Source organism: Pseudophryne corroboree, chromosome 3 (assembly GCF_028390025.1).
Source record: "Pseudophryne corroboree isolate aPseCor3 chromosome 3, aPseCor3.hap2, whole genome shotgun sequence".
NCBI classification, from domain to species: domain Eukaryota; kingdom Metazoa; phylum Chordata; class Amphibia; order Anura; family Myobatrachidae; genus Pseudophryne; species Pseudophryne corroboree.
This window is the reverse complement of record NC_086446.1, coordinates 375,280,743-375,305,857: the sequence shown is the minus strand read 5'-3', so window position 1 is coordinate 375,305,857 and position 25,115 is coordinate 375,280,743. Positions and strand designations below refer to the sequence as shown.

Below are 25,115 nucleotides of genomic sequence, written 5' to 3'. Positions count from 1 at the left end.
AGCTGATGACAGTAATAGGTGACTGTAGTGACTGCAGTAGAAGGGCAACTATAATTATTGAGGAACTGTTTATTTTAACTATTGAATGGCCTTTACTTTTTCTCCTAGGTTAAGACCAGTCGTATGCATTTATTCACATTGGTGCAGGTGATCTGTCTTGTAGTGCTGTTTGCTGTGATGTTCACCCCTGCTTCCCTGGCACTGCCCTTCATTCTTATCCTTACTGTGCCAGTCCGTAGGTTCATCCTTGCTCGTATGTTCTCCAACCTGGAGCTCCAGTGTGTAAGTATTTAAGAAATCTTCTGCAGGAGGGGGCGCTTTGCTGCAATTAGTATCTCTCTGTTCACTGACAGATTGCCCAGACCAGTCTGGATTTTTTAAGTCACAATACACTAGTGAACCTGACTCCTTTATAGCAAATAAGCAGTAACTTGCAAGTATTCAGTAGTATCGGGCTTGTGCAGAGTTGAACACAAGTCAGTTTAGTGGACAGATTTTACATGCACATATTCTGGAGCAGAGCGCATGCAGCAGGGCTTAAAGTGGTCCTGGTGAGGTGGTGGAACTCTTGGAGGTGGACAATGGTGACACCAGGACCTGAGGAAGGAGTAGGTGGCTGCAGCTAATCAGCAACACTAGTGCCGCCTGTATCATCGATTGACGCAGATGATGGGGTGGGCTTTTCTGTTGGAATTACTGTGCAGGGCAATGGAGGAGGTGGAACTAGTTCCCCCTACCATTACAGGTGGTGGAACTCAGTTCCACCTCGTTCCCCCCCACTTTAACCCCTGGCATGCAGCTATGGGCGATGCAGAGTTGTACTAAAATCAGTCACCCCACCACTTGCAGCTAAAGGTAAGTAAATGCCTGGAAATGGGGCATTTGCACCAGTGATGTGTAAGAGGCCTGGCGGGCCTTCTGGCGGAACGCTGTCGGCACTCGCGAGTGCCGTACTCGCTCCGCACCCGCTGCTACTCTTACCTTCGGGTCAGTGATGATCCCGGATCCCTCGTCCCAGTCGGTGGCCCTTCCGCCTGTCCGTCTGAAAGAGAAAGGCAACTGCGCTGAGGCCCCAAAAGGGCACTGGGCCAAGTGGGGGGGGGAAGGGGGAGGGCAATCGGGCAGGCGCTCGCTGGGCTAAGAGATGGTCATCATCGGCACTTGTGGCCTCAGACTGGTTACACCGCGTGCGAAGCACGGTGGGTGCAACCCGGACGGAAACGCCCTACGGAACCAAGGGGGGGGGGGGAAAGAGGGAGGGGTCACGTACGGTACACAAAACGGACTCGAACAAGTTGTCCTCACCGGGTATATGTTGGTCCCCTTGCTGGTCCGATGTCTGGAGTCTCGGCACCTAGGACGAACTTCAAAACACAACAACAACAGCAACAACAACAACACACGGCACCTTACCTTTCCGAGGGACCTACCGGTGGGGTGCCCGTGCACCGTCACGGGTATTACACCTCGCCCCGTAACTAGTATACGGCGGCGCCCGATGCTAGCGCGTCCGCAACTGCGGTGCGGACCGGGTATGGAAATACGAACAGTGTACAATGGTAACAAACACGATGCTGTAATGGTAAACAGTGTACTATGGTAACAAACACGATGCTGTAATGATAAACAGTGTACTACCACTGGTGCGGCACCCCCAGGGTAGTGATGGGGCCTAGCGCCCGCTGCTGCTCAGGCCGTCGCCTGCCTGACGGTGGGGGCAATGTGGGGGGGGCCTAGCGCCCAATGTGGCTCAGGCCGTAGCCTGCCTAACTGCGGGGGCAATGTGGGGGGGGGGCCTAGCGCCCACTGTGGCTCAGGCCGTAGCCTGCCTGACTGCGGGGGCAATGTGGGAGGGCCTAGCGCCCAATGTGGCTCAGGCCGTAGCCTGCCTGACTGTGGGGGCAATGTGGGAGGGCCTAGCGCCCAATGTGGCTCAGGCCGTAGCCTGCCTGACTGTGGGGGGCAATGTGGGGGCCTGGTGCCCAAGGCGACTCAGGCCGTAGCCTGCCTAACTGCGGGGCACGTGGGGGGGGCCTCGGCCTAACGCCGGCGTTGGTGGTGCGGTGGGAGCAGACCCGAGGACGGTACCTGCGGGAGAAAAGGGCCTCACCGAGGGCTTACCTGCTCACCGACGTCCGGACCTCCGACTCTAAGTCCTCCGCTGGGCCGCCTCCGCTCACCGCGCCGACGTCCTCCGTCCACACGCCGTCCGAATACTCTGCCCCTTCCTGCCGCGTGCGGGCGTTTAAAACCCCCGCCGCGCGGCTCTCTGGGATGGGTGACGCGGCAGGTCCTCATTGGTCCGCCGCGTCGCCCAGTGATGACGCGCCACAACACGTGGGCGCGCCTGCTGTTGCGGCGGGCGGCAGCGGGGGAAGACGGTTCCGGACCAGTGGTGGGGGGCGGAGTGGGACGCGCCCGCACCCCCACACTTCCCCCCGCCTTTTCCTTTGTGGTCCCCACAAAGACAGGGTTGTGTGACCACTCGAAGTCGGGGTCTGCGAAGCGTGGTGGGGGTACTCCCATGGTGGAACGGGCCGATCTCCGGACCGGTGTGGCTTGTGGCAGGGGGGTTGACGTGGGCTCCCTGGGCGCCCCTCCCTGCCTTGCCGGGGACGAGTCAGTTGTCGGCTCCTCTGTGGGCATCGGGCTGGTTGCCGCGGTCGCCCCCCCCGTGGTCGGGCTGACTGGTGGCGCCGGAGTTGGTGGGGGTCCCCATAAGTCGAAGAGTGTTGGGCCCAGGGTGGCGGCTGGTTCCCCTGGGGCCACCCTGGCTACTGGGGGGTCGCACCGCACTGGTTCCTCTGCTTCGCCCCTTGGGGCCTGTGGCTCGCAAGGGCGCAGCATGTCTCGATGTAGGGTGCGGGTACAACCGCTGTCGTCCTCGGCTCGCACCTGGTAGACTGGACTGCCGGGAGCTGCCTGCCGCTGCACCACATAGGGCACTACTTCCCACCTCTTGCTCAGTTTGTTCTTGGGCCGTTTCTCCCGGACCCGGACTCGTTGACCCACCTCAAGGGGTTCCATCTGAGCCTGGGGAGGTTGGGGGTGCTCAGCGGAGCTGATGTGGGACTCAGCCATTTCTGCCACCGTCTTTAGGCGACGTCTCTGCTCCTCGACCCATCCACCTTCGGTCCATCGGTCCTCCCCCGTCGGTGTGGTCAAGTCAAGGTCCTGCAGCTCCCGCCCCGGTCGGCCAAACAGCATGAAATAGGGGGAAATGCCTGTGGTCCGGTGTATTCTGTTGTTATATGCCCACACGCACTCCTGGACGAAGTCGGGCCAGCGCCTTCTCTTCTCGGGTGCTAGCGTCCTCAGCATCTGTAAGAGGGTCCGATTAAATCTCTCGCAGGCCCCATTCCCCTGAGGGTGATATGGGGTGGTCCGGGACTTCTGCATGCCATAGGTCTGGCAGAGTCGCTCCATCACCCGGCCCTGGAAGCACGCCCCCTGGTCCGAGTGAATGCGTTCGGGGCACCCATACTTCCGGATGAACTGTTCCACAATGGCTCGGGCGGCCCCCTCCGCTGTCTGGTCCCGGGTGGGGGCCACCACGGTGAACTTGGTGAAGTGATCCGCCATCACCAAGGCATACTGGTATCCGGCCGCCGACTCCCCTAGGGAGACATAGTCCACCATCAGTAGCTCCAGGGGCCTACTTGTCTTGATGGTTTGGACAGGGGCCCGTTGTTCGCTGGGCTTAGTCACCCCACACCTCTCGCACGTTCGGCATACGCCCTCCACCACCCCCTTGAGTCCGGGTAGGAAGTACTGGCGGCGGATCCACTGGAGTGTCTTGGCCACTCCGAAGTGGGCCCCCTCCTCATGGGCCTCTGTCGCCAAGGCCCGGGCTGTAGTTTCGGGGAGGACGATCTGCCACACATTGCGAAGTTCCTGCTCCAGGTAGGCGCGCCGACATAATACGTCCTCCTGGATCGCCATCCGATCCCACTGGTGTAGTATTTTCTGCCCGTTTGCTCCAAGCTGTTCCCTCTCTCGGTGGGAGGGCCAGTGCCCTCCCTTTTTCCAGTCGCGTAGAGCTCTCAGGACGGGGTCCTGCTCCTGTTGGGTGGCCCAATCCTTAGGGGTTCTTTGCAGGAGGAGACCGCAGCTGGTGGCCTGCCGGGACTGGGGGGCTGGTCCGACCCTGGTGAGGTCTGGAATCTCCAGTCCCTCTTGCTCCTCGTCGGTGGGGCCTTCCACTGGAAACCGGGACAGGGCGTCCGCGTTGGCGTTGTCCCTCCCTGGGCGATACTTTATTTTGTGGGGAAATTTTGCCAGTCGGGCAACCCAGCGTTGCTCCAGAGCCCCTAGTTTGGCTGTGCTGAGGTGGGCCAGAGGATTGTTGTCGGTTACGACCTCGAAGTCCACGCCTGTCAAGTACTCCGCAAACTTTTCGGTCACTGCCCATACTAGTGCCAGCAACTCCAGTTTGAACGAGCTGTAGTTATCGGGGTTCCGTTCGGAGTCCCGTAAGCTCCGGCTTCCGTAGGCGATCACCCGCTCCTGGCCGTCCTGTACTTGGGAGAGCACCGCCCCCAACCCCTGGTGGCTTCCGTCGGTATAGACCAAGAACGGTTTGTCGAAGTCCGCATAAGCCAAGACCGGGGCCTGCATGAGGGCGTCTTTAAGCTGGTTGAACGCGTCGTCTTGGGCTCGCCCCCATTCCACTGCCTTCCTCCGGGCGTCTGTCGCTACCCCTCGAAGTAGGTCATGCAAGGGTCCGGCAATCTTGGCAAAGCCCTTGATGAATCTTCGGTAGTACCCCACCAGTCCCAAGAAGGCCCTCACCTCCGTCACAGTGGTCGGAGCTTTCCACCCACGGATCGCGGCAAGTTTGTCGGGGGTCGGCTGGACCCCCTGCTGGGAGACCACATGGCCCAAGTACTCAAGGCTGGGCTTGAGGAGGTGACATTTCCTTGGCTTTAGTTTAAGCCCAAATTGCTCCAACCTTTGCAGGACCAAGTCCAGTCTCCGCAAATGTTCCTCCCACGTTGGGGCGAACACGATGATGTCATCGAGGTAGATCAGAATCGCATCGAAGTTCAAGTCCCCCAGGCAGCGTTCCATGAGGCGTTGGAACGTGGCCGGGGCATTGGAGAGTCCGAAGGGCATCCTGCAAAAATCGAACAGTCCCATGGGGGTGATGAAGGCGGTCTTGGCCTGGTCCTTCTCGGCTACCGGCACCTGCCAGTACCCACTGGCCAGATCTAATGTTGAAAAATAGCGGGATTTACCTAGTGCTGCCAAAGATTCTTCGATCCGGGGCAGCGGGTACGCGTCCCGCACGGTGCAGTGGTTGAGCTTCCGGTAGTCCACGCAGAAGCGTAGCGCGCCATCCTTTTTCTTTACCAGTACGATGGGGGCCGCCCAGGGGCTTTTGCTTTCTCGAATAACCTGGTTGTCCAGCATCTGGCGGATCATGTTCTTTACTTCCTGGTACAATTTGGGCGGGATCGGCCGGTATCGCTCCCGGACAGGGGCGTTGTCCCCCGTGTTGATCTCGTGCTCCAATTCTCGGGTGTAGCCGAAATCTTCCTCGTGCCGCGAGAACGCCTTTTGCCTCTTCCAGAGCATCCGTTCTAGTCTTTTGACGTCGGAGGGGCTGGTCTGTTCCAGAGAGACGTCCATCTGGGCCAGTATGGTTTGGCCGTTCCAGCTGGCAGTGGGTTCCTCAGGTTCTTCCAGGCTCACGGCCAGTGTCCACGGATTCCGGCCATCCGAATCCAGGACTAGGCCTCGTCCTGTCTCCACGCCTCCCGCCGGGATCGCGTCCACCTGTGCGAGGATGGTCCGGGGGGGAATATGGGTGGGGAGGTCCCCCAGGTTACAAATCCGGATGGGGACCATGCCGTTCCGGACCACGGCCAGGACCCGGGCCACAACCAGCCCGGCACCGGACTGGCTGAACCAGCAGGGCTCGATCAGTACCGCCTTACCTTCCAGGCGGTGCTGCGTCCGTACGGGGAAGTCCAACACTACCTCCTGTCGGGGGGGTATCTTTACCCTTTGGTTGTGGTGGGTCTTAATTCGCCCCAAGGGGCCCAGGCCTCGGGCAGACAACCCCTCGCCTAGCTGGACCACTCTCTGTAGGGCCTGTTGTACGGGCTTTTGCATCCCCAGGTATTTCCAATATCGGGGGCCGTTCTCCTGGGCCAGGGCTTGATCTAAGTCCCGCAGTATGTTGGTCCCCAGGATGATGGGCCCATGTCTTAACTCGTCTCCGGCGACTACCATTATTCCTTTCTTTCCAAGGGATTGTCCATACAGTTCCACCTCGAGCCACACAACCCCCAGGATTGGGAGGGGCAAGTTGTTGGCGGCCGTGAGGGTTATCCAGTCTCCCACGTCCGTCCTCTTCAAGTGGCTGTAGTCTTGTTGGAAGCATCTCTCGGACATGGTGGACACCTGGGAACCGGTGTCCAGCAGGCAGCGTTGGCTCTGACCATCTAGCCGCGCTATCACGGTGGGGCATTCTCCAATTAGGTCCGAGGAATGGGCGATATCCACAAAGTCGTCTCTGTTCCTCGCAGTTTTGCCCGCAACTGCGAGGGATGCTAGTTTAAAGCCCTCCTGCGATCGCTCTGGTGGCGGCGGGCCTCTGGACACTCCCGCGCGAAGTGCCCTGGGCGTCCACACTCCCAACACGCCATCTCCCGGGGTCCCCTCCGTCGGGTGTCCTCCGCCCGTCTGCGCGGCTCCTCCCGCCGGCGTGGACGTTGAAAGGAGTCTCCCATCTCCTCCTCGGCGTCCCTGGTGCTGCCTCCCGGGATTACATTACGGCTTTCAGATTGTTCCACCCGTCGCTTCAGTTTGGACATCTCTTCCTGGACTAGTAGGAGGGCATTGGTCAGGTCCTTGACGCATCCTTCCAGGGGACTGACCTCTGGCTGGGGGGGCGGTGGTGGTGGCTGGGCCTTCGCCAGGGGTTGGGCCTGCTGAAGAGCTATGACGCAGGACCCAAATTCTGCATCCTGGTCCTTGGTCAAGGCCTTTTCCAGCGCGTCGGGGAAGGTCATGGTGGGCTGAGCCTCAATCTTGTCCAGGAGGTGGTTTCGCAGTTGTTTATTCCTCAGGCCGGCCACGAACCGGTCCCGGAGGCCGGAGTCCGCATCTCCGGTCAACCACTTCTCGTCGGGACGCGCCTTGATCTTCTGCGCGCACTTCTGTAAGGCGTTGGCAAACTGGGAGATAGTTTCATCCTCCGTCTGGAATCGCGCGAAGAGGCGCCTCCGGAGCCCATCTGCCGTGGACCTCTCCCGGTAGACGTCCTTGAGGATCTTGTATACCCCGTCGAGGTCCGTCCTCTGCTCTTCCGGTCGCAGCAGCACGGTGTCCCTGGCTTCTCCTTGGAGGAACTGTAGGGCCAGATCCACGTACGCTGAAACTGGCAGGCGGTGTAGCCGGATGACAGAGTCCAGCTGATTCTTCCACTCCTCGAGGGGCATGTTCCACCCATCGTACCTAGACAAAAAATGGATGGCCGTCCCGAGGGGCAGACCGGGCCAATCCGGCGCCGGGGACGTTGCTGGGACCGACATGTCGGATCCTGCCAGCTACGCCAAATGTAAGAGGCCTGGCGGGCCTTCTGGCGGAACGCTGTCGGCACTCGCGAGTGCCGTACTCGCTCCGCACCCGCTGCTACTCTTACCTTCGGGTCAGTGATGATCCCGGATCCCTCGTCCCAGTCGGTGGCCCTTCCGCCTGTCCGTCTGAAAGAGAAAGGCAACTGCGCTGAGGCCCCAAAAGGGCACTGGGCCAAGTGGGGGGGGGAAGGGCGAGGGCAATCGGGCAGGCGCTCGCTGGGCTAAGAGATGGTCATCATCGGCACTTGTGGCCTCAGACTGGTTACACCGCGTGCGAAGCACGGTGGGTGCAACCCGGACGGAAACGCCCTACGGAACCAAGGGGGGGGGGGAAAGAGGGAGGGGTCACGTACGGTACACAAAACGGACTCGAACAAGTTGTCCTCACCGGGTATATGTTGGTCCCCTTGCTGGTCCGATGTCTGGAGTCTCGGCACCTAGGACGAACTTCAAAACACAACAACAACAGCAACAACAACAACACACGGCACCTTACCTTTCCGAGGGACCTACCGGTGGGGTGCCCGTGCACCGTCACGGGTATTACACCTCGCCCCGTAACTAGTATACGGCGGCGCCCGATGCTAGCGCGTCCGCAACTGCGGTGCGGACCGGGTATGGAAATACGAACAGTGTACAATGGTAACAAACACGATGCTGTAATGGTAAACAGTGTACTATGGTAACAAACACGATGCTGTAATGATAAACAGTGTACTACCACTGGTGCGGCACCCCCAGGGTAGTGATGGGGCCTAGCGCCCGCTGCTGCTCAGGCCGTCGCCTGCCTGACGGTGGGGGCAATGTGGGGGGGGCCTAGCGCCCAATGTGGCTCAGGCCGTAGCCTGCCTAACTGCGGGGGCAATGTGGGGGGGGGGCCTAGCGCCCACTGTGGCTCAGGCCGTAGCCTGCCTGACTGCGGGGGCAATGTGGGAGGGCCTAGCGCCCAATGTGGCTCAGGCCGTAGCCTGCCTGACTGTGGGGGCAATGTGGGAGGGCCTAGCGCCCAATGTGGCTCAGGCCGTAGCCTGCCTGACTGTGGGGGGCAATGTGGGGGCCTGGTGCCCAAGGCGACTCAGGCCGTAGCCTGCCTAACTGCGGGGCACGTGGGGGGGGCCTCGGCCTAACGCCGGCGTTGGTGGTGCGGTGGGAGCAGACCCGAGGACGGTACCTGCGGGAGAAAAGGGCCTCACCGAGGGCTTACCTGCTCACCGACGTCCGGACCTCCGACTCTAAGTCCTCCGCTGGGCCGCCTCCGCTCACCGCGCCGACGTCCTCCGTCCACACGCCGTCCGAATACTCTGCCCCTTCCTGCCGCGTGCGGGCGTTTAAAACCCCCGCCGCGCGGCTCTCTGGGATGGGTGACGCGGCAGGTCCTCATTGGTCCGCCGCGTCGCCCAGTGATGACGCGCCACAACACGTGGGCGCGCCTGCTGTTGCGGCGGGCGGCAGCGGGGGAAGACGGTTCCGGACCAGTGGTGGGGGGCGGAGTGGGACGCGCCCGCACCCCCACAGATGTGCGGTGAGGTCAGTGGCCAGTGAGGCACTGGTTAGTATCAGACAGGGCCGGATTAAGCCTTGGGGGTGCCTGTGCACTTAAGACAAGGGGGCCCCGAAGGAAGGTGGGGGATGTATATTAGATTGTGCATACCTCCCAACATGTCCCATTTCAGGAGGGACAAAATGCTCTCTACCTGGACTTTCCTCTTAATATATGATTGATGTCACCTGTGTTGAACTATTTAATTGCTAAGAAAAGTATTTAAACACAGGTGTTTGCAATATAAATTAAGAAGTAAGTCCAGGCAGAAAGCATTTTGTCCCTCCGGGAATGGGTCATGGTGGGAGGTATAGACTGTGTATATTAAATTTAAACCAATGGTGTAAATTAGTTTTAGACGAATAGTCTAATACCTGGGTACTGTTTATACAGTAGCTTCACCTAATTGAAAGACAACTATTTTATAAAAGTTTCTTGTAGTGGAACAAAGACAACGTAAACAACCTTAAAATACACATAGAAAAATAATATAATTTATCTTGTCACATGCAATAATAGCAGCAGCCTCTGTACTACTTACATGCCGGGACAGGACTCAGGAGGACTCTCTATATGTGTCTCTATATCTAGACCCAAATGGTTTAGTTGCATAAAAGTTTACACAGGACTCAGGACACCCAGGTAGAGAAGAGGAGAAGCTGGGATCCCTGTTTTACTTACAGCTCTCTCCAACCTCCTATCTCTCCACTGGCCAGAAAGCTCCGTCGGTAGCTCATGAAACATGATATTCCTGTGTCTCTGCCTGCACAGCAAACTGTCCTGCTCTCATTCTAGCTCACACATTAAGAGGGAAAGCTAGTGATATCAGTGTGCTTGGCCGGGGGTGGGCCCTGACAAAGGGGGGCCTGGGGTACAGTATGCCCTGCATCTCCCCCTTATGGTATTAGAGCACACACGTATAGTATACACACAATGTTAGTATATACACACACACACACACACACACACACACACACACACACACACACACACACACACACGTATGAACCAGATGGTTTATGTGGGCATTATACAAAAGTCCAGCAGTATATAGTTTGTTACCTTAAATAATAAGTATTATTGGCCACAGTGCAGCCCCAGCTACAGGCAGTGTCTGACTATAACAGAGTGGAGACTTAGCTCATTTCTGCCTCACCTCTAGCCTCTCCCTGAAAGTCCCTGTATTTACAGTGGAGCATTACAAATTTGGTGAGTTTTGACTATAAAAATAATTAGAATGATACAAATATGATATACAGTATATGTTATAAATATCTTCTTTGTATTATTCTAATAATTTTTATAGTCAAAACTCTGGAGTATACTGGAGTATGACAGGTGAGACTCTGTCTCCCCTGCCTACCTTGACCACGTTACTGGTTTGCACATAGGGTGTGTCGACAGAATTGCATGCTATACAGAGATGTATGAATAAACATCCCTATTTTCAGAGGGATCTCTTGCACCTAGCATAGGACTGGTGCAAGTGTGCACTGGTAATGATGATGGCTATGAAACCAGTGTATGGATTGGGGATATGTTGTCACACAGATGAAGCTAATGCAAGTATAATTACAGCGGACTTCTGTTCAGCTCTGGATTAGCTCCTATATATTCAACTTGTACACTTATTCTGCAAGGAATCATTACTGTTTTACAATTGAAGACGCAAGACTAGACCTATTTTAATACTACAAATAGGTTTAGAGTACACAAAACAACTCTTTTCATTCAGGGTAAACATGACAACAGTTTAGGGTACATACATCATTTTTAAGTAGCATTCAATTTAGCAGGTGATTGATCAGATTTCCACCCAGGCCCTCAACGTGACATTTCAATTAATTAAATTGAGGATTTAGGGTCAGCCATTCTAAAAATCTCTTTCTGAAAATGTAGAGAGGTACATCAGTCAATGATATGGAACCCTTTATATAATTAGCGCACGTATCAGGTAAAAGTCCTTCCAGGTGGAAGACACAAACACAATGGCCAGGTTTCTCCTAACCGTTACATTTATCTTTCTGCCAGCACCACTAAGACTGGTCACTGGATCCACTTTTGAGCATTTAACCACTTAACGGGCTAATATTTGTTCCATAAATGTACCCAAAATTATCACATTTTTTTTTTATATTATCAAATGATGTAGATAATAGCTATTTAAACCTGATTTAGTATATTTTCTTTAACAAATATGCAGTTTTGGGAATAAAATTATAGTGAATCAAGATTATAAAGTTATTATGTACATAATTTGATCATTTAAAAAAAATCTGCAATTTTGGTGACATCTGGAAAAATGTTTACATAGTTAAAAGAAAAATGAATATTTATAATGTAAATATATGTATAATTATTCCATTTATGATACTGATATTTGTAAAACATGCACTGTTATTGGGCCCCTGTAGACCACATTTTGAAAATAATAATTTAAGAGATTTTGTGCCATGTTACTGGGAAGTGCAGAGGGGCTGTGCACTGTGGTTGGCAAGCGGGCCCTTGTAGTTTATAACTTTAAGTAAAATAACTTTTCAAATTAGGCCTAGGGTTACAATTAAGTGTTTGGATTAGCAATAGTTTAAGGTTATTTCCAAAACTTTTTTACTTTAAATTTGGGACAAGCAAGGCATGTTAATTGAAATAAACAAAATGTGTTCCAGAAAACAAAGGGAACAGCTACAGTATATGGGACCTTTTGTGAGAAAGTATGCTCGATGACTATTTGTTAAAAATGTCAGATGTTCATTTATACATGGAATTTGTAGAGATAGGAAGGTTAGTATCCTGTGTTGAAATGAGTTACACATTGCCTTACTCTGTAATACAGTTCTCTATGTGCATATTCACTATATTTCAGTTAGATGGAGATAATGCTATTGTGAACTTTGAAGAAGAAGAAGGTCAAGATGTCTACAATGAAGTCTCAATGCCTGTTTAAACTGCCAAACATAATGCTGCCACCAAAAAATAGTGTTTAAAAACCTCAACAAAAAAAAAACCTCCAAAGCAACATACTAAAAGTCCACTTGAAGTCTGTATAATCTAAATTATCCTAAAATGCACATATGGGGAGATGAAGCCGAAGAGAGAGAGAGAAAGGGAATAGAAATAAAATTCCAACCAATCAGCTCCTGTAATTTTTCAAACACAGCCTGTAAAATGTAGATTAGGAGCTGATTGGTACTTTATCTCTCTCCACTTTATCTCACTCCAAGTTTTGATACATCTCTCCCATATTGTTTAACTGCAATGGGTTTTCCCTACCTATGCAAACTATGACCTTTCTGAACTCTAATTTCTTTTAAAGATTTTTTTTTTTACTAACTGTGTGTGCTACCTTACAATTTTAGCAATATGATACAGAAAAAAAGAAGAAAAATCCATGTATTTTTACACAAAAGAAAAACTTGCCTATTTTTTTATTTTATTTTTTTAGTATACCTATCATGAAGACTTTCTAGTCACTTAAATGCTCCAGTAAGTAAACCTTTTAGCTTAAAACCTGTACCTGTCATTTCTGCAGAATTTATTTTATTTTAATGCTAATGTGTTTTGCTTAAAAAAAAACTAAGTCTGTAAATATGCATATTCTGAAAATATTTAGATAGAAATAAATAATATATTTTACAACAGTCTGAAAAGATAATAAATATTGAATTATATATATATATATATATATATCTCTGCATACATAAAGTTTAAAATATCGAAACATCAAATATTTTTAAGGAATACTTAGTATGAATAAATTGTATGAATTTTTTATTATTTTGTTTATTGTTATAAAAAAAATGTTTTATTGGCACTGTGATGCTTTGCTGAACTGGATATTTTAATATCTGAATACAGAGTATTTTATACAAAGAATAAAAGACCTTTTAAAATGTGCAGGTTCCATTTTATTTTTAAAATGTAATACAGTCTTAAAGAAGCATTTAAATTTATTTGCGTTGCAATCATTTGATTTAAATCTTATTACAAATGCAATGTCACATTTTTTGACTGCAGAAAACATTATACAGTGGCTGTAGTCAGTTAAAGGGGAGAGTTATGTTTTCACTATGAGGGAACTTTGTATCATTATCTTCTATTTATATGTAACCACAAGGTGTCCACTGCACCATACAGGGTTTAAGAATACAATTGTATATCAATACATAGGACAACTGTAACAAAATGATGCAACCAAATGAAGGGTGGAAGGAATTTTTTATTTATTAACAGTTTCTTATATAGCGCAGCAAATTCCGTTGCGCTTTACAACTGGATACAATGATAAATAAAACTGGGTAATAACAAACAGTCATAGAGGAAGGAAGGTCCTGCTCGCAAGCTTACAATCTATAGGTAAATAGGCGTTGTTACACAAGGATATATGCTATCTACTGCATAGTTGTCCACCAGACTGCAAAGGTTCTCGGTGGCTGCATGATATCACATCACAGCAATGATGAACCAGGGTCAAGAGGAAGGGAAAGTGAAGGAAAATATGTGAGGATATGTTTGGACTGTATAGTGGGGATATAATTTGATACAGGGGCATCAGAACGTTTTTAGGTTAGGGGGGGCAAGATATACTCTCATTTTGGCGCCCCTTAATTGCTGAATCGCTAAATTTCACCCCCTCATAGTGAATGCCTCATTGTTAATGATGTAAATGTGATCGCCGACTGCACTTAGGGGTCTATTTACTAAGCCTTGGATAGAGAGAAAGTACCAGTCAATCAGTTCCTAACTGTCATTTTTCAAACACAGCCTGTGGCATGGCAGTTAAGGGCTGATTGGCTGGTACTTTATCTCCGTTGACTTTATTTCCATTCAAGGCTTAGTAAATAGACCCCACAGTCACAGTGCAGCACATACGGCAACGATGTGCGTGGCTACATCCGTATATCCTTATGGGATGGTAATGATATCACGAGTGGGAATAGCCTCGGCGAGCGCTGTCGGCATTCCCGACTCCGGATCCCGACAGCCGGGATATTAACTACATCCCATCTCATTACCAACATTAGCCCTCACTAATCAATTAATTGAATTACTATATTAACCCCTTCATTACCTCCCTCATTACAATCAAAATAAGTATTTATTCTTCTTTAACTCCAATAAAAGCAATAGTTTTTCATCTTAACACTTTCACCCCTATAATGACTACCCACATATAATAATAATAATAATATTAATAACCCCCTTATATTTAGTAACCTTATCTTTATTAATTATATGATATATCCTTTAACTCCCCCCCCCCCCCCCCCCCCACACACACACCTTTCAACATACCTGTGGTGTTGCTATGGTGCTCTTGCTGAAACCAATGACAGCACCACCAGAAAGCAGATATCCTATGCGCAGAACAGTGGTGCCTGCCTTCAGTGCCTTGTGAGGACTGAGGAGTCCTCAGACCTGGGGGCGGAGCCACAGGGGAAAGGGAGGTGGTACCTGGTTAGGAGAAGAAGGAGGCACAATAGAAAAGAGCCCGGGAGTTCCAGGGATGGAGGAGCTGCGGTTGGCAGGGGAGGAGCATAGGACCAGCACATAGCAGCAGTACGTCGCTTTATAGGTGAGGCTGGCCACCGGCCGGGAGTTCGGGACCACCAGGGAGTAGGAGTAGCTAAGCATTATGCACAATGCTCCTGCTGGCGACTACATTCACTGCACAGAGTGGAGGATGTAATGTGCGGTCTTTCATCTGACTGCACATCGCTTCTCCGCTCCTCCTGTACATAAGTAGCGGAGTAGCGATGTGTGGTCAAGTGAAAGACCACACATTACATCCTTCGCTCCGTGCAGTGAATGTAGCCACCCGCAGGAGCATTGTGCATACATGACCCTAGGCAAGATTTTGGCTGGTGCCCACTAGCACTGATGCTAGTTCCACCTCTGACCCAGTACCCCTCCCCATTATGTCACACATTACACCACCCTGTATTGTTTCTTATTCATATTACACCACCCCGCATTGCTCCTTGTTCACAGTACACCACCCCGCATTGCTCCTTGTTCACAGTACACCAAACCATAATGCTTCTTATTCCCATTACACCACGCCATAATGCTCCATATTCCCATTACACCACGCTATAATGATCCTTATTCTCATTGCACCACACCATAATGCTCCTTATTCCCATTGCACCACACCATAATGCTCCTTATTCCCATTGCACCACACCATAATGCTCCTTATTCCCATTACACCACACCATAATGCTCCTTATTTCCATTACACCACACCATAATGCTCCTTATTCCCATTACACCACACCATAATGCTCCATATTCACATAACGCCACACCATAGTGCCCTGGACACATACATATTGCCCACACAGTAGTAGTAGTACCCATACACATCGTGCCCACACAGTAGTAGTGCCCTTACACATATAGACCACACAGTAGTAGTAGTACCCATACACAGTGTCCACACAGTCATAGTAGTGTCCGTACACACATTGCCCACACAATAGTATTAGTACCCATACATAGTGCCCACACAGTCGTAGTAGTGACTGTACACATATTGCCCACACAATAGTAGTAGTAGTGCCCCATACACATAGTACCCACACATTAGTAGTAGTGCCCGTACACATTTTGCCCACACAGTAGTAGAAGTAGTGCCCCATATGCATATTGCCCACACAGTAGTAGTAGTGCCTTGTACATAGTGCCACACAGTAGTAGTAGTAGTGCCTGTACACAAATTGCCAACACAGTAGCAGTAGTAGTGCCCAAACACATATTGCCCACACAGTAGTAGTAGTAGTGCCCCATACACATATTGCCCACACAGTAGTAGTATTGCCCATACACATATTGCCCACACAGTAGTAAGTTAGTAATGCCCCATGTGCATTAGACAAACACCACCACACTCTTGTGGGGGCAGTGCCCTGTCACTGCCTCCCTCTCCCTCCCTATCAACCCATATGCAGCACTCACCCTGGTGTGTCTGCCACCACAGCTCCACAGTGGAGATGATGTCTTTCCTTATAGCTGGTTGAGACCACTGTGGAGGTCAGTAAAGGAGATGGGAGCAGGACGTCACTGAAAGAGCCAGGACTTGGGAACGGGCGCCCAGCATCATCTGCACCAAGTTAGTTGCAGGCTGCCCCTGCACCCCAACTTAGTGAATGTCCGCATGGTTATTAGAACTATGGTAGGTCCTAGTGCCTGCCAGCTCTTATGAAACTGATGATTATCTGCAGTCTGATTTTAAAAAAAAAGTTTGCCAGGAACGCAGGCCTGGGACAGTACAAGAGGGTGGGACACTTTAGCTTGTGGAGATGGGGGGGGGGGACATGGCTACATACTGTACATACTGGGGCCTGGGACAGTACAAGAGGGGGGACACTTTAGCTTGTGGGGATGGGGGAACATGGCTACATACTGTACACACTGGGGCCTGGGATAGTACAAGAGGTGGGGGACATGGCTACATACTGTACACACTGGGGCCTGGGATAGTACAAGAGGTGGGGGACATGGCTACATACTGTACACACTGGGGCCTGGGATAGTACAAGAGGTGGGGGACATAGAAACATAGAATTTGACGGCAGATAAGAACCACTTGGCCCATCTAGCCTGCCCCTTTTTTATTTTATCCTTTAGACAATCTCAACCCTTTTTTAACCTTAATTCTTTGTAAGGATATTCATATGCCTGTCCCAAGCATGTTTAAATTGCTCTACAGTCTTAGCCTCTACCACCTCTGATGGGAGGCTATTCCACTTATCCACTACCCTTTCTGTGAAGTAATTTTTCCTTAAATTTCCCCTGAACCTCCCCCCTCCAGTCTCAATGTATGCCCTCGAGTTCTAATACTTCTTTTCCTTTGAAGAATGTTTTCCTCCTGAACTTTGTTAAGACACTTGATATATTTGAAAGTTTCTATCATGTCCCCCCTTTCCCTTCTCTGCTCCAAACTATACATGTTAAGATCTTTTAGCCTTTCCGGGTAAGTTTTGTGATGTAGGCCATGCACCATTTTAGTTGCCCTTCTTTGTACACTCTCTAATGTATTTATATCTTCTGGAGATAGGGTCTCTAGAACTGGACACAGTATTCCAGATGGGGCCGTACCAATGACCTATACAGTGGCATTATCACTTCTTTTTTCCTGCTACTGATTCCTCTCCCTATGCAACCAAGCATCTGACTTGCCTTTCTCATTGCTTTGTTGCATTGCTTTCCTGCCTTCAAGTCACTTGAAATAATTACTCCTAAATCTCTTTCCTCCTCAGTAGTTTCCATTATAGTACCCTTGATACTATACTTAGCCTTTGGGTTTTTGACACCCAAGTGCATGATTTTGCATTTTTTAGCATTAAACTGTAGTTGCCACGTTCTTGACCATTTCTCAAGCCTACCTAGGTCATTAATCATTTGTTTGACCCCTCCCGGTGTGTCTACCCTGTTGCATATCTTTGTATCATCTGCAAAAAGTCATATCTTCCCTTCAATACCATCTGCAATGTCACCAACAAAGATATTAAAGAGAACTGGACCAAGTACAGATCCCTGGGGTACTCCACTGGTAACATTTCCCTCCATAGATTGCACTCCATTAACTACGACTGTCTGTTTCCTATCCTGCAACCAGGTTCTTATCCATTTAACTGATTTATAATCCACCCCCAGGCTTTCAAGTTTATTTAGCATGAAAAGGGTTGGGTTGGGAATACCGCACAGGGTTAAATGGATTATCAAAAATAATAATAAATAAAATGTTGTCTCCGAGAAAAGCCGACGGTTTAGACAGTAGTCTAAAATTTATCACCTTCTACCGTGAGTTTAATATCTATGGGTAAACAAAATGGTGATTGTCAGCGGTGCTCCCAAAGGTCCAAACGTATTTGAAAATAGAAAGAGAAAGCTAGAAAAAAGTGACCTTGGTTGGGAGCACTCACTCCTGGAGAGTAACTTGAAATTATTGGTATATATATGAGTGATGATGTAACAATGAAGTATTTAAAACGTAACTTTTAATAGTATGTCTATATAAGAAATGGGGTACACAAATTAAAATTGCAAAAAAATTGCATAAATAATAAATTAATGGCTCTAAACTTTATGAGCCACACTTAAAACTGAGTCTGCGAACATATTGATGGATTACTACTGTGGTAATTCGGTGTCTGGCAAGTATAAGCCCATCCTCCCGTGGAGTCAGCACAAGCCCCAATTAGGTACCATCAGTAACCTACAACACCTGGTATTCCTAAATGGTCTCCCACTAAAGTACTGACCAGGCCCAACACTGTATTGCCTCCAAGATCAGACGGGGTTGGGCATATCCAGTGTGGTATGGTAGTAGGTTACGTATGGAAAAGAGCAGCGAGTGCAGCTGTTATGTAACAGAATGAGAGATGTTTGTTATTGTGCCAGTTTTATAGAATGCATGTGTCTAACCCGTTGAGGATATTTAGTTGACCATCATTGCACCGATTGGCAGCCCAAACACATGGGTATGCGGAGGTTAAATCATATGGTCAACAGGGGTTAGTGACAACAAGCCTCTGTTTTTCCTGTGCATAGCGTGAGGCCGAACGAGGAAAATAGCCTATTATGATTTAAGGCATATATAACAAACAAACAAACACAAAATCTGAAAAGAGGATATCTGTTATTGCAGACTGGATATATCTGTCAGAAAGACATTAATTGAATAATACTTTTTGATACATCGACATTAATAAAGATATTATCTGTGCTAGATGTCAAATGTGATGTTAGTTTGTATCAAAGGAAAAAACATGAAAAAGCTAGCAACAATAACAGGAAAATGAATAATTGAGTGTGTTTTTATAACATCCAATGTCCCAGATACAATTATAACCACCTTTAAAGTATATATCAAGAAAAAAAGGGGGGGAATTTTAGGGACACAGAATACTTGCTGCAATAGTAAACAGTCAAATACTGGCAGCCAGTGCTTTAGATACAATTATTGCCATGAACTCTGCATAGGTTGATACAAAGAGGCCTATAACATCCAATGTCCCAGATACAATTATAACCACCTTCTAAGTATATATGAAGAAAAAAAGGGAAATTATAGGGACAAAGAATCCTTGCTGCAATAATAAACAGTCAAAATACTGGCAGCCAGTGTATTAGATACAATTGTTGCCATAAACTCTGTATAAACTGATACAAAGAGGCCAGGCAAATTTAAGAGAGAAACACACAACATACAATGCTGCAACTTGAGGTGCCCTGCGGTGTACTATATGTATGTTCTCAATTTATACAATTAAACATAACAAAGAGCCTGGATAATTTTATACCAGAGTTGCGGCTGATTACCACGGGTAAAGATGCAGCAGATCATATAAAACACCTATAGTGAATGGTGCTTATATACTTGCTGCTCACAACCAGCATCATAAATAGCCCAATTCGGCGTTGGCTTTAACATTAGAGGTGAGGACAAACTGGACAGGGAAGGGGGGAGGGATACTTATTCTACTGTGCGCCTCCCCGTCCCGTCAGGTGCTGCTAAACCGATTGAGTCCGTGCGGTATGCAGGTTGGGCGTCTCGTCCGGTCTCCTCTCCTCAGCCGCTGGTCTGAGCCTGGTCACGTGAGAGCGCTCTCCGTGACCCTAATCACGTACCCAACAAACGTTTCGCAGCAGGCTTGTTCACGGGTAGCGTGAGCATTGTGGTGCCGTGGATTAGAATATATTAGGGGATTCCACCAATCACGGCTCTTACAATTATATTGACACAGCAGAATAATATAATTAATGATGCTGTGCCTAACGCCGGAGAGACATGAGCTCCATATAAAACAAATCTACTATGATTAATTAGCTGAAACTGACATCTTAAAGTAATATGCATAACAAAAATTGTGTCACTATTGCATTTGCAACGAGCAGAAATGTGAGAATAATAAAAAGAGATAGAACAGATTCATGGAAGGAATTTGTTATGTAAATTGAAGATAAGCTAATTGTATATATATATGAATTTCATAATACACCAGACATGAACTACATACTGCCTAAATTGTAAACTTGATCGCATAATTATCAATTAAAGATGTATAATTTATAAATTATCAAGACAAGAGAGAATAATAATACAGAAAAATGCCGGTAATTAGGATATCCGGATTATATGCAAAAAAGAAGTATTTTCTTATTTTTATAATAGTAGCCCGTGATATTGAGGAGTGTAAATAAATTAATGAATAAATGCCTGACCTAACAAAAAGAGGGGGGGGGGGAATGAAGTTATGGGGGATCAGTGAGTATGTGCAAAAAAGTGTTGGCATGGATGATGTAATGATGTAAATGTGATTATAAGAAGTAATGCAAAAGAAATAATTTTTTTTTGTGGTATCAGGTGAGGAGATGGAAGTAAAATGAGTCCAGAAAAAATTAATTGATACAACTGTGAAACAGGGTGAACCAACCAAAAATTGTGAAGTGAAAACCGTGCAAACAAAGGACCATTATAGAAATTAAAAAATATATATGATGGTTATACTTAATTGAGGTGAAGTGATATAAGAGTATATGACCAGGGGAAGGGGGAAGGAAAATGAATGAGTTTAGTAGAAGTCTGAAGATATATGCATAATTAGGTTGGGAGGAATGCTCCAAAATTAATCGTTTAATTTAGTCCCTGTGGGTGCAAGGAGTCTAATTTAAAAGTCCATTCGCATTCCTTGCGTAGAAGTGTGTTGGTCCAGTCACCTCCACGTATGCCCAGTTTCACTTTCTCCAGACCGCATACTTTCAGTTCATCCCATCGACCGGCATAATGGTACAGAAAATGTCGTGCCACAGAGGTGATCTGCTTCATTTTCTCAAGGTCTTTGGTTGCGTTTCGAATGGAGCCTATATGCTCCAATATCCTTTGCTTCAGGGGTCTGGTTGTCATTCCTACGTATCTTTTATGGCAACTGCAAGTGATGCAGTAAATCACACCTTCTGTGGAACAGTTAACGAAATGTCTACATTTTATACTGTTACCGTATCGGTCTTGGATATTGTCAGTCTTGTGAATGTACTGGCATGCTTTGCAATGCCCACATGGATATGTGCCAATTGTGGTCTGTGACTTTGCTTGGAATTGCTGAAAATGGCTGGTGACCAGTCTGTCTTTAACATTTCTAGATCTCCTCCAACTCATGGAGACTTGTGGTCCTAATTTTTCAGATAGAATGGGGTCCAAATGTAGGATCACCCAATGTTTCTGAATGGCTTGCTTAGCCTGGTACCATTCCTTACAGAAGCCCCCAACAAATCTAATAGTCTTAATATCTTGTTGCTTCTGTTTTTTGTTGAAGATCAGTTGTTGATGGTCTGGACACTCCTACTGGCTTTCTTGATGGATGTATTACTATACCCTCTCTCGCGTAGTCGGTTTGAGAGGTCTTTACTTTGTGCCACGAAATCCAGATCATTGGAACAGTTCCTTCTTAGACGTAAGAATTCTCCCTTTGGTACATTATCTATAGTTGGGGGGAAATGGGAACTGGTTTGGTGTAGCAGAGTGTTAGATGATGTCTCTTTCCTATATAATTTAGTTGAAATCATATCATTTTCATCTTTGTAAATGAGAACATCTAGAAATGGAAGTTCCTCCTGGCTTATCTGGTGGGTTAGCAGAATATTCAGATCGTTATTGTTCAGGTGCTCAATAAATAGCAGCAGCGTCTGTATATCCCCTTCCCAGATCATCAGGATATCATCAATATACCTGACCCACATGATGATGTTGGCCGTGAAGGTATCATTACAATCGCTGAAAACGAATTCCCTTTCCCACCATCCTAGGAAGATGTTGGCATAGGTAGGAGCACACGCTGCCCCCATAGCTGTGCCCCTAGTTTGCAGGTAAAGTCTATTGTTGAATGTGAAAAGATTATGATTCAATATGAACCGGAGGAGATCAGCAAGAAATAAATGAAAATGTTCCATACCTTCTGTGTGCATGAAGTATTTGACAGCGTCTAACCCCTTACTGTGGTCAATTGAAGTATATAGTGCTTCTACATCCAGGGAAATCTTCAATTTACATAACAAATTCCTTCCATGAATCTGTTCGATCTCTTTTTATTATTCTCACATTTCTGCTCGTTGCAAATGCAATAGTGACACAATTTTTGTTATGCATATTACTTTAAGATGTCGGTTTCAGCTAATTAATCTTAGTAGATTTGTTTTATATGGAGCTCATGTCTCTCCGGCGTTAGGCACAGCATCATTAATTATATTTTTCTGCTGTGTCAATTTCATTGTAAGAGCCGTGATTGGTGGAATCCCCTAATATATTCTAACCCACGGCGCCACAATGCTCACGCTACCCGTGAACAAGCCTGCTGCGAAACGTACGTTGGGTACGTGATTAGGGTCACGGAGAGCGCTCTCACGTGACCAGGCTCAGACCAGCGTCAGAGTAGAGGAGACCGGACGAGACACCCAGCCTGCATACCGCACGGACTCAAGCGATTTAGCGGCACCTGACGGGACGGGGAGGCGCACAGTAGAATAAGTATCCCTCCCCCCTTCCCTGTCCAGTTTGTCCTCACCTCTAATGTTAAAGCCAACGCCGAATTGGGCTATTTATGATGCTGGTTGTGAGCAGCAAGTATATAAGCACCATTCACTATAGGTGTTTTATATGATCTGCTGCATCTTTACCCGTGGTAATCAGCCGCAACTCTGGTATAAAATTATCCAGGCTCTTTGTTATGTTTAATTGTATAAATTGAGAACATACATATAGTACACCGCAGGGCACCTCAAGTTACAGCATTGTATGTTGTGTGTTTTTCTCTTAAATTTGCCTGGCCTCTTTGTATCAGCTTATACAGAGTTTATGGCAACAATTGTATCTAATACACTGGCTGCCAGTATTTTGACTGTTTATTATTGCAGCAAGGATTCTTTGTCCCTATAATTTCCCTTTTTTTCTTCATATATACTTAGAAGGTGGTTATAATTGTATCTGGGACATTGGATGTTATAGGCCTCTTTGTATCAACCTATGCAGAGTTCATGGCAATAATTGTATCTAATGCACTGGCTGACAGTATTTGACTGTTTACTATTGCAGCAAGTATTCTGTGTCCATAAAAATTCCCCTTTTTTTCTTGATATATACTTTAAAGGTGGTTATAATTGTATCTGGGACATTGGATGTTATAAAAACACACTCAATTATTCATTTTCCTGTTATTGTTGCTAGCTTTTTCATGTTTTTTCCTTTGATACAAACTAACATCACATTTGACATCTAGCACAGATAATATCTTTATTAATGTCGATGTATCAAAAAGTATTATTCAATTAATGTCTTTCTGACAGATATATCCAGTCTGCAATAACAGATATCCTCTTTTCAGATTTTGTGTTTGTTTGTTATATATGCCTTAAATCATAATAGGCTATTTTCCTCGTTCGGCCTCACGCTATGCACAGGAAAAACAGAGGCTTGATGTCACTAACCCCTGTTGACCATATGATTTAACCTCCGCATACCCATGTGTTTGGGCTGCCAATCGGTGCAATGATGGTCAACTAAATATCCTCAACGGGTTAGACACATGCATTCTATAAAACTGGCACAATAACAAACATCTCTCATTCTGTTACATAACAGCTGCACTCGCTGCTCTTTTCCATACGTAACCTACTACCATACCACACTGGATATGCCCAACCCCGTCTGATCTTGGAGGCAATACAGTGTTGGGCCTGGTCAGTACTTTAGTGGGAGACCATTTAGGAATACCAGGTGTTGTAGGTTACTGATGGTACCTAATTGGGGCTTGTGCTGACTCCACGGGAGGATGGGCTTATGCTTGCCAGACACCGAATTACCACAGTAGTAATCCATCAATATGTTCGCAGACTCAGTTTTAAGTGTGGCTCATAAAGTTTAGAGCCATTCATTTATTATTTATGCAATTTTTTTGCAATTTTAATTTGTGTACCCCATTTCTTATATAGACATACTATTAAAAGTTACGTTTTAAATACTTCATTGTTACATCATCACTCATATATATATACCAATAATTTCAAGTTACTCTCCGGGAGTGAGTGCTCCCAACCAAGGTCACTTTTTTCTAGCTTTCTCTTTCTATTTTCAAATACGTTTGGACCTTTGGGAGCACCGCTGACAATCACCATTTTGTCTACCCATAGATATTAAACTCACGGTAGAAGGTGATAAATTTTAGACTACTGTCTAAACCGTTGGCTTTTCTCTGAGACAACATTTTATTTATTATTATTTTTGATAATCCATTTAACCCTGTGCGGTATTCCCAACCCAACCCTTTTCATGGTAACTATAGTGACTAGCAATAGTCTTCCTAGGAATACCAGCACGGATTTACAGATTCCAAATTAATGTTCCTACGCTTTGGGGACGTAATTTGAATATCTATTTTAAACATTGGTACACACTCTTATGGACACAGATCCGCATATAGTCAACATGAGCTTCAATTTAAAACAGGAACTGTCCTATAGACACAAGAGCAAAGAGAATCTCGAGGATATTTTTCCTAGCAATATAGTAGACACAGAACCTCATACCAACTGGGAAACTGACTTTACTCAGCTTAAACAGACCCTACATAAACAAATACGTATCAACTGGGATCTCACGACATTAGAGAATTACCTTAAAAACAAAATTGTGCCACGTGGTCTTAGACCTAGGATATTCCCCACCTTCAATTTGGCCAGTGATAATCTTAAAACCGATTGGGACAATGCTCTCTTAAAATGCTCCATGGATCTCATGGGCATCTTGATCAAACACAACCACCTCACATTAGAAGGATGTGAACGCGATTTGGAAGAACTGAGCAAAAAACTGGAGCCCTGGGAGAAGGATCAACAGTTTCAACGCTGTTTTGAAAAAAACAAACAAGATCTCCTTACATATGAACAAACGATTATCGAAAGGAAAAAGAATAAATTTGCCAGAGATAAGAAGG

General features: G+C 47.3%; 1 protein-coding gene and 2 pseudogenes across 4 annotated transcripts in view; 2 read left to right on the top strand and 1 right to left on the bottom strand.

Annotated features, from left to right (window-relative positions):
- SLC4A1 (solute carrier family 4 member 1 (Diego blood group)) overlaps window positions 1-12,776 on the top strand; it is a 92,392-nt gene extending 79,616 nt beyond the window's left edge. Inside the window, exons 22-23 of one of the 4 annotated variants that reach the window (XM_063959940.1) lie at window positions 109-282; window positions 11,990-12,776. In XM_063959940.1, the coding sequence (XP_063816010.1) occupies window positions 109-282; window positions 11,990-12,070 (255 nt within the window). In that variant the 3' untranslated portion in view covers window positions 12,071-12,776. The remainder of the gene's footprint in view (window positions 1-108; window positions 283-11,989) is intronic. The other 3 variants (XM_063959939.1, XM_063959942.1, XM_063959941.1) reach the window with 3 other exon arrangements.
- Window positions 12,777-18,343: 5,567 nt separating this feature from the next.
- Window positions 18,344-18,462, bottom strand: LOC134896249 (5S ribosomal RNA; annotated as a pseudogene).
- A 5,330-nt stretch (window positions 18,463-23,792) lies between these two features.
- On the top strand, window positions 23,793-23,911 carry LOC134896248 (5S ribosomal RNA; annotated as a pseudogene).
- The last annotated feature ends 1,204 nt before the right edge of the window (window positions 23,912-25,115 follow it).